The sequence below is a fragment of the Amaranthus tricolor genome, chromosome 10 (genome assembly GCF_026212465.1).
Source record: "Amaranthus tricolor cultivar Red isolate AtriRed21 chromosome 10, ASM2621246v1, whole genome shotgun sequence".
NCBI lineage: Eukaryota > Viridiplantae > Streptophyta > Magnoliopsida > Caryophyllales > Amaranthaceae > Amaranthus > Amaranthus tricolor.
Genome location: NC_080056.1, coordinates 17,058,012 through 17,068,868, shown reverse-complemented (window position 1 = coordinate 17,068,868; position 10,857 = coordinate 17,058,012). Strand labels below are relative to the sequence as shown.

At 31.8% G+C, this 10,857-nt stretch overlaps 1 protein-coding gene across 1 annotated transcript; it reads right to left on the bottom strand.

Annotated features, from left to right (window-relative positions):
• Nucleotides 1–327: 327 nt before the first annotated feature.
• Nucleotides 328–1,032, bottom strand: LOC130824911 (uncharacterized). Its single transcript, XM_057689933.1, has 4 exons — nt 1,019–1,032; nt 867–948; nt 661–747; nt 328–591 (listed from the first exon to the last, which is right to left on the bottom strand). Exons 1-4 carry the CDS (start codon nt 1,030–1,032, stop codon nt 328–330), a joined length of 447 nt encoding a protein of 148 aa, XP_057545916.1.
• Between the last annotated feature and the right edge of the window lie 9,825 nt (nt 1,033–10,857).

The following is a 10,857-nucleotide window of genomic DNA, read 5'->3' as shown; positions in this document are numbered from 1 at the left end:
TATATTTGAATTTCATAGACTCAAGTTATTATTTGTAATAGAAATTAAGCGTATATGGACGATGCTACGGATGTATAATTAGTATTAAATATTTGTAAAATACTTTAATGACTTACAAAAGGTTCAAATATGACAAATCAAAGAGATTCTTTTTAAACCCATTAAAGATCCTACCCCTATCACATCCGGAGGGTTTGGGTCCGGGTTCGAAAATTTTAGTACCTTAGGGTTCGGATCCGGGTCTGGATCTACAAAAAATAAAAGGTTCGGAGTCCAGGTCTGGCTAGACCCGCCCCATGACCATCCCTAACTACCGGTGTATCAATGTTAGTCGTACTCTGTCGTACATGTCCCATATAGCCTCAATGTATCTTTGAGAAATACCTCTAGCCTTGAGGCTATCCAAACAATGTCTCGTGCTATGCTATCATACGCTTTCTCCAGGTCAATGAACACCATATGTAAATCCTTTTTCTGCTCCCTATAATTTTCCATCAGTCTCCTCAAAACATGAATAGCCTCATTAGTTGATCTTCCTGGTATGAATCTGTATTGGTTCTCTCTTATCACTGTCTCCAGTATGATTCTCCTCTGTATCACTCTTCCCCTCAGTTACATCGTGTGGCTTAGGAGTTTAATCCCTCTATAGTTTTCGCATACTATGTCCTCCGTTCCTCGATGAACACCTTTGTTTTTATACAGTGGAATGAGTGTGTTGATCCTCCATTCCTCCAGCATCTTATATGTCTTCAAGATAACATTAAAGAGCTTAGTCAGCCAATGAATGCCCTATTCTCCTAAACCCCTCCACACCTTAATTGTCCAACTGCCTTTGATCTCCCCATCTATTTGAGAGCTACTCTAACTTGCTCAGTGGTAATATAACAAGTTGACCCACAATCAAGTGTTTTTTGGATGTCGGGACTTTGCTTAACCACCTTTGCTCCCCTAGATTCATTAAGCAAGTGAGAGAAATATTTATGCCACCGACTTTGATGTCCTCTTGTCTCAGAAGCACTTGTCCGTCCTCATCCTTAATGCACTTCACTGTCCCTAAGTCTAGGGATGGCAATTCAGTCCGAATCCGACCCTAGTCCGACTCGATCCGAGGAAAATAATCCAATTCGAGTCCGAGGAAAAGGTTATCTGACTCCAACTCCGACTTCACGATCCGAATCTGAGTTAGAGACGGACCTGAATTGGAACTTATTAAAAATCCAACACTCCGACCCGACTTCGACCCTGAAGGAAATCCGACGTTGAATTTGACTTTTAACCCAAAATTTTTTTTCCTTTAAAACTCTAGACGTGACTAATTCAAGCTCTCTCTCATACTAATTGTAATTTTCGATTTTGAAAAACTACTTGGTATTTTTATTTAGATCAATCAATCAAAATACGACAAATCAGATCAAGAGAAATAAAACACGCCAAATCAAAATGCGAGAAAATTTTGTTAAATTGTAGTATTAGGAATATTTCTCAAGTTAAACTTGAATTCAAAGTACATATTTTTTTGTTAAATTGTATTTGAAAAATATAATTTGTTAACTTCGTATGCTTTAAATCATTAGTACAATATCACAACGATAAAGTTTGATAATAATCCGACTCCATTGGAGGTCCGAGAGTCCGAGTCGGGGCAAACTTGGAGTATGCATAATCCGACTCCGAGTGGAGGTGGACTGAAAAAAAAGTTCGACTAAAATCCAGAGCAAAGTCGGAATATGTATAATCCGAGCCGAGTCCGACCCATTGACATCCCTACCTAAGTCTTGCCTTTGCTTGGACCTGGCTTTTGTAAGCTTAAATATATGCTACCGCTTTCAAATATGTTTCTAAAGTCATTAATATTTTAATAGTAAAAAATAACAAAAGGAAAGAATAAAAAAACATTAATAAAAAATATTAATAAAAAAACATGACGTAAAGTATTAAGAGATCACACAAAAATTGAAACAATAACAAAAAGATTATGAGATAAAATAAAATAAATAATTAGCATAGGAAAAAAAAAGAAAAAAAAAAGACAATTGGTTTTAATAAAAGGAAAAAAGCGTGAAAAGGGTTTAGTAAGAGAGGAGAGACAGGAGTTAAAGAAAAATAATCAGATTTTACAAATTGAAGAGTAGGGCAACTAAGGGAAGAAGAGAGGAGGAAGAGACGGAAGAAGAAGGGATCGAAATTACATCTACCTGCATGCATTCAAGGTAGGGTTTTTTCGTTCTCCTTCTACTTCTTACTTTATAATTTTTCTAGGCAAAGGTAAAATTAAGGTTTGACAGAATCAAAATTGGGGTTTTTGGTTTCTTACCAAATTTTAGAGAGGGATGAATTGTGTCTAGTGTTTAGAAAATGATTCAATTTATAGGATGAATTCTTTGTTTAATTTAAGAAGGAATATTATGGAAATTATTAATGAAGGGATTTTTGGGAAAATATTCAGAAATTAGTATAACTAGGGATTTGAATAAGATATTGATGGTCATTAATTGGGTTAATAACAACTAATTTTTCAAATTCAAAATATTTTTATTTTATTTTATTTTATTTATTTATTTTATTTTTCTGAAAATTTTGGGGTATTACAATTACAAAGTTCAAAAAAAACAAAATATTGTCCATACTTAAGAAGTAGGGATAATACAAGAAGAAAAATAGAAGAGCTTGATATAATATTGGTAAAACTGGTATTACAATATAAGCAAGAATGCATATTTATAGTACGAAATGGTAAACTATTCATATACTATTTTATTACTAGTTGCAACTATTCCTAGAGATATTGTTTGCATATCTTAATGCTTTCATCCATTTTAACACTCCCCTTGAATTCATTCCATAGATATGAAAATTTTATTTTAATATTTATAGCCCTAATCTCCTCGATTAAAACCTTTGTCAGGAAAATTAAAATTCGGTGCGATAAAAACCTGAAGGGAAAAAAAGTACAGGGAACATATTGCTCTCATGAAGCTAACATATGTCTCAAAAATGGCACATTCCAATCTTGCGCACTAATTGTTCGAATCTCCTTAACGGAAGTGATTTTGTGAATAAGACATCGGGATTTTCAAAGGATTGAATTCCTTCGACTTTTATGTTTTTATCCTTCTGCATCATGTGTAAGGAATAATTTTGGTGACAAGTGTTTTATTTTAACTCCCCTGATGTATCCTTCACTAACTTGGACAAATATTCATTTTTCAAATGTTCAACTGTAGTCCAAGGAAAAATTTAGTTTTTGCCAAATTCTTCATCTCAAATTCCCTCATTAAATATTTAGCTGTTATTTCAATTTCTCTAAGAGTTCCAATCAAGTTTAAGTCCAGTCGGCAAACCCAAGCTACCCCTCCAACCAATCAATCAACCCAAGCTACCGCTCCAACTTCAGTGGTGAAAGGCACTGGTTAGGGTCACTAATCGAAGTTGGGTCTTGAGGGTGCTTGAGTGGGTGAGTGTGGTTGTGTGTGGTGTTTCTCATATACCGATAATGAACAAAATTTGTTCTTCCACACAATTCAAGCATACAAATTGATTCATAAATCCCTAAAAATTTCTCAACTTCCTTTGATTCAAGTTGAAAGCTTTAAGATAATGACAATAAACTGATCCAATTACACCCAAATTTCCTCCAATTCCATCAACTAAAACTGAAAACTTTAATAACCCAAAATCCCAGAATAAAAATTAATCAAAGTAGTGTAGTTCTTCTCAAATTTTCCCAAAAGTTTTCTCAAATTCAACTAAATTAGGAAGTGGGAAAGAAGAAAAAAGGATGAAAAATAATGCTGGAGTATCAGATTCTACTCTATCTTGCCCAAATTTCACAAAAATTTCCTCCAATTCAAAGTTATGAAGATAATTGTTCTAACATTTACCGCTAAAATCAAGAACTCAATCTATGAAAATTACCAACCACACTTATAAACTTTGGGATTTCTTGTTGAAGAGAATGAAGGCATGAAGTAATTGAAGTGATTAATGGAAGTACAATAAAGAAAGAAAAGAAAAATTAAGACGACCGTGTATGTATGCAAGGAATACGGGTAAATTAAGAAGTTGAAGGGAAATAAAGAAAAACAATGGAGAAAATGGTGCACTTGATGAAGTCACATGCCTCTCACATGCAAAGTCAACACCCCACTTGACAGTCAACTAACGGTTTTCCTTTAGTGATAGTCTTTTGAAAATAAAAATATCATATAAGGTAGTTTTTTGCCAAAAAAAAAAATTAGATTAGGTTGTTTTTTTGCAAAGGGTGCTATAGATTAGGTAGTTTTTTGTAATTTTTTCTAGAAGTAATTATCTTTTTCTTAGGGATCTTTATTTTGGAGGTTTACATCGTTATTAAAGAAATCAGAGACATCTAAGGTGCGTCAAGATGTACTTGCTTCATTTACAAAATTTTCTTCCGACGCTTTTCCCTTATTTTTTTAGGAAGCTTGATATAATTCTACTAAATTTTTGCGCTATGACAAGTTCACCCCAATGTCCAGTCATGCCACATCTATTGCATGTGTTTTTGTGTGTCTGGACTTGTTGTTTAAATTATCATTTCTAGGGGCAAATTGATTTCTTTCATAAATGTGGCCAAGCTCGCAGCCACAACCATGCCTGCGACCACGACCACGTCCATAGAAATTACCTTGTTCAAACGAATTTGTACTGCTCTTTCACTAGTGGAAAAAAACGTATTTGCTGCTTATTATTTGCTGCGGTTATTGTATATACGCAGCAATAAATAGAAAAATAAATAAGAAAAAAAAAAACCAAACAATTGTTGCGGTTTAAGGACCTAACCGCAGCAAATAAAAAGTTGCAAGCGCAATTACTGCGGTTATGCTTGGGACCGCCGCAAATAACACTCCCAATTGCCGCGGTTCATCCCATTGACCGCAGCAAATAATATATATTAAAATATAATGGCGCCCAGCTTTAACGTTTATATTTTCATAAAACCCTTATAAGCTTCTGTTTCATTACCACAAACAAACACACGCACGACGAACACAGTAGTTTATCTTCTCCATACTCAAACTTCAAACTTCTATGTACTGTTCTTGTTAGTTCATCATCAAACTTCATCATCTGCTCTTCATCATCTTCTTTATTGAAAAAACGCTTCACAAAATGAACACGCATACTGTTTTCCTTCGTTCTCCTTATAATTGGTTCCATTCCAGACTTCTTCAAACTTCTCTTGTTCATTATCAAACTTCAAACATCGAATTTTCATAAAGTAGGAAAAACAACAAGAAAAAAAAACATTAATTGCTGCGGTTCTATGCCTTGACCGTAGCAAATACTCAGTTGAACTTTTAACTGCTGCGGTTTGTGTTGTGCCCGCAGCAAATAGGCCTTGAATTTTCTTAACTGTTGCGGTTGTGGTCTTTAACTGGAGCAATTAAGTTTACTAAAATGGCGCCCTTTATATTTTAACGTTTATATTTTCATGAGAAATAATAACCCTTCGGTTTCCTTATACTGCACGCACTAAACGAATACGCATACTGTTTTCCTTTGTTCTCCTTATAATTCGTTCCATTCCAAACTTCTTCAAACTTCTTCTTGTTCATTATCAAACTTCAAACATCGAATTTTCATAAACTTCGATACAGTACAACGGTTTTTTTTCTTCTACTGTTCTTGTTCTTCTACTGTTCTTGTTCATCATCATTCTTCAAAACCGTTCTTGTAGTTCATTATCATATTAAACTTCAAACTTAGAATTTTCATAAACTTTGAACACATATACAGTACATCGGTTTTCTTCTATTGTTCTTCCAGGTATTATTTTTTCAAGCTTAATTTAAGTTCTTCAACCTTCATTATGTTTTAGGGATTTAGTTTTTTTATACTAATTTTTTTTCATTGTATAGGTTATACACAACCCACCAAAACCCACGAAATTCAAGGTATCTTTTTCATTTTGATTTTGAATGTTAGGTTTAGATTTGTCATACTTTGATGTGTATGTTGTTGTTGTTTTTAAGTTTTAAATTTATCATATATATCATGTTTTGTTATATTTGTAAGTAATTTCTTCATTTTATTTATCAATGTGTGTGGTTTTTATGTTTTAAATTTATCATAATTTATTTCTAGTTTTTAAAGTAGGTTTAATTAGGGTTGTTTATGGTTAAATGAATGAGTTGTTGATATGAATGTTAATTAGTTGTCCAAATTTATGAATGTGATTTTATTTTTATTATTTTTATATGAATATTAATTATTGTTACTATAATAAACATTATTTGGACAGTTTAAAAAACATTGTGTTATTATTTGGGTTAATTAGTGTTAAATGAATGATTATTACTTAATTTTGTGGTTATTTAGAGTTCGTTAAGTATATATGTTTAAAAGTTGTGTATTAATTTTGTTTTGAATCAATTAATCACACTAATTAGGATGACAAACGATCGTTCTTGGATGGATGGAAGCATTGAATCGTCGGAATTTATTGATGGCGTATTAGAATTTTATAGTATTGCGGTTGAACATCAAGTTCGGACGGGGGGAGTTGGTTTTTATTGCCCATGTGTCAGTTGTGGCAATGTATCAAAGGTAGATAGTGTTTAATTGTTTTAATAACCGAATTACTAACAAAATTTTCTTATTTGTGAGTTTAGTGCGGCTTACGAGGAGCTAAATTCTTGTGAACCTCTAATAAAAATTGGATGGTTTTGTCCAGAGTCGATTTCGGGTAGTAAATGTGTAAATGATCCAGATGGCGTCAGAGCATACATTAAGACTGCTTTGACTAATTCCCTTGCTTCTAAACACACATTCATTCTGGCTCCATATGTGGAAGAGTAACTTTTATTTTTGAAATTGAACTTATCTTTTGATTTTTAAAGTCACCTAATCTCTAATTTGTTGATTTTAAATTTGTGTTTGTAGTTTGCATTGGATACTTTTGGTCATATGTCCTTTAACGAACACTGTGCATGTCTTCAACTCATTAAAAATACCTCAAAGCCCACCTCGCAACACAAAATTCAAAGCGTTGTTGAATGCGTACGTAATATTAATTATTTTACCAATTTGATTTAATTAAGTGTTATATATATATATATATATATATATATATATATATATATATATATATATATATATATATATATATATATATATATATATATATATATATATATATATATATATATATATATATATATATATATATATATATATATATATATATATATATATATATATATATATATATAGTATTACTTTTCCCATGCGTTTCAGCACAATGAAAAAAGTGTGTGGACAAATGGGATCTACTTCCAGAGCCACATTTCCAAACTTGGTTTGTTATGCACGAAACTTGGCACACAACACTATTTGGCATATATTATTGTGTTAAAATGGTTAGAATTGAAAATAATAGTCATATGCTAGAAATTAGGTGTTAAGTTGCGATTTTAAGGGTTTTTAAGCGTTTTTGTCAATTTCGCGCGTAAAGTAGCTCAAACTTGGTTTGTTATGCACGAAACTTGGCACACAACACTATTTGGCATATATTATTGTGTTGAAATGGTTATAATTGAAAATAATAGTCATATGCAAGGATTAATGTTGTGCGTAAGCTTTGATTAATGACACAGACAAAAACTAAAAATGATCATGAAAATAACACGAAACAACCGCAAACACTTAAAGAATTCTGATCTAGCATACTGTCGAGCAGCCCTCCTTCAGCTCAGCTTCTAGGAGTCCACGGGGATTATTAGAATGGGTTTAGGACCTTGATAGCTAGATCCAAGTACCAAGATTCCATTTCCAATTTAGCCTAGGTCTTGGATGCATAGGTTTGGTCTCCACGTGTCGTGCAAGGTGGTCTGGTCGCTAGTTTGTTGTTGTATCAATTTCGCGCGTAAAGTAGGTCAAACTTGGTTTGTTACGCACGAAACTTGGAACACTACACTATTTGGTATATATTATTGTGTTGAAATGATAAGAATGTAAAATAATAGTCATATGCTAGAAATTACGTGTTAAGTTGCGATTTTAAGGGGTTTTAAGCGTTTTTGTCAATTTCGCGCGTAAAGTAGCTCAAACTTGGTTTGTTATGCATGAAACTTGGCACACAACACTATTTGGAATATATTATTGTGTTGAAATGGTTAGAATTGAAAATAATAGTCATATGCTAGAAATTAGGTGTTAAGTTGCGATTTTAAGGGTTTTTAAGCGTTTTTGTCAATTTCGCGCGTAAAGTAGCTCAAACTTGGTTTGTTTTGCACGAAACTTGGCACAAAACACTATTTGGTATATATTAATGTGTTAAAGTGGTTAGAATTGAAAATCGTAGTCATATGCTAGAAATTACGTGTTAAGTTGCCATTTTATGCGTTTTAAACCGTTTTTGACACTAACATCTATTTTCTCTTAGTGCTTTCAACAACCTTCTTCTTCCGTTGACTGCGGCTACTACGCGCTGAAGTATATGGACGATATTATACAATCTGTGAAGGAGTTTGGAGTCGAAAATATAGATGCCGTAAGTATTTGTACGTTCTTAATTAAATATATTATTTGTAAAATCTAATGTTTCTATATTAATCTTTTATTTTTATATTATATTATAGGTTTTCAACGACATTCCGGGAAACACGCCGTTTGAGAAGTGGCGAGATGCGCGAATTAAAAGACAAGATTGCCACGTATCTTGCTAATATTTGTCCTTGATAAATTGTAATTAGTATAGATTATTTTTTATACTTTAATGTATATTATATATATATATATATATATATATATATATATATATATATATATATATATATATATATATATATATACATATATATATATATATATATATATATACATATATATATATATGTATATATATATATATATATATATATATATATATATGTATATATATATATATATATATATATATATATATATATATATATATATATATGTATATATATATATATGTATATATATATATATGTATATATATATATATATATATATATATATATATATATATATATATATATATATATGTATATATATATATATATATATATATGTATATATATATATATGTATATATATATATATGTATATATATATATATATGTATATATATATATGTACGTACATAATATTATATTATATACGAGTGAGAGTTTATTATTACAAAGAGATTATTGTTGATTATCTGTGATTATCATTGAATTAATCACTGTTATTACATTGTATTATTATTGGATGATATAAGGATAAAACGGAAAAAGAAAAAAAAAAGAAGTATTTGCTGCGGTCAGGGGCATAACCGCTGCAAATAATGCCCCGCCTATTTGTTGCGGTTTTGCCTCAAACCGCAGCAAATACCCCTCCTTATTTGCTGCGGTTATGCCTCTGACCGCAGCAAATACCCCTCCTTATTTGCTGCGGTTTTGCCTCTGACCGTAGCAAATAATGCTCTTATTTGCTGCGGTTTTTAACCGCAGTATTTAAAGTAGGACATTTGCCGCTATCACTATTGCTGGGGGCCAAAACCGCAGCAAAAAATGGCCAAAAAATCGCAGCAAACGAGGTTTTTTCCACTAGTGTTTTCATGATATCTTCTATGGCCTCTGCCTCTTACAAAGTAGTTCTCACGACCTTGATGATGCACATTGTTTGATCTCTCAATCATATTTGTTTCATTGAATGGCTATACCTTGCAGGTCTTCTGTTATGATTTTTTAATAACAATTTATTATTTTCTGCTACAACAAGTAATGTTTTCAACAATTCATGATCTTAAAATGTCTTTCACGATATTATTGTTGTAACAAAATGCTATTGACGCAAAAGGTTGATAATGTCTTTTCAATTATTTCTTCATCTGTAACCGTTTGTCCACAATAGAATAATTTTGATTTGACTTCCTGAAAAGCAGAATTATAGTCACTAATTGATTTAAAATCTTGAAATCTTAATTCTCACCATTCATCAATGGCATTTGAAAGAAGTACACTTTTGTTATGTCTAAATCTTTTATTTAGTTCTTCCGAAAGTAAGTTTTGGTTTTCATAATTAGTGTACTCATGTATGAGACTGCGGTTAAGTGATGTCTCCAAATCAATCTAATATTTGCCTTGTCCTCCTCAATTCATGAGATCTCTTTCAATATCCTTTCCTTTGTCGGCATGATTTAGTTCAATTATTGAGTATAAAAAACATTTTCCATTCAGATATGATTTAACATCTGAGGCCCATTGTATGAAATTGTTTCCAGTTAATTGCAAGATTCTTTCTTTTTAAGATCAACCATTATTTTCTACAATTGAGAAAATGACAAGGTTGTTAATTAATATGATTTTGTAAATTGTTAGAGATATTTAAGCAATTAGTATTATCTCCTCTTAATTTAATATCTCAAATATGACAAGTGATTAAAGCATGATATAATTAAATTAAAAAAAGAGTAGTAAAAATAAAGTAAATTATAGCATTAATAGATGATAACTAAACGATTACGTAAATAGAATAAAAATTTGCTCAAAATAAACACAACTAATACCTGTTAGCCAAAAATAATCTCAACTTGACCTGAATTTGTTCATGGCATACCTTACAACTTGGTAACCTGGGATAGTATGTTACCTTCATTTAAAAAAAAAAGAAAAAAAAAACTAAATAAAGGAAAAAAAAGAAAAAATACTTCTCACCCTAACCCCACTCCTCCACCACCAACCGGCCACCCCACAACCAGCTAGCCTCCCTCAGCCACGCCAGTGACAATCGGCAACAACACCGGCCACCTTGATCGAACCTCAATCGATCATCTTCATTGACCCTTTTTCTCCCACCAATCGAACACCATCACTGCTCACC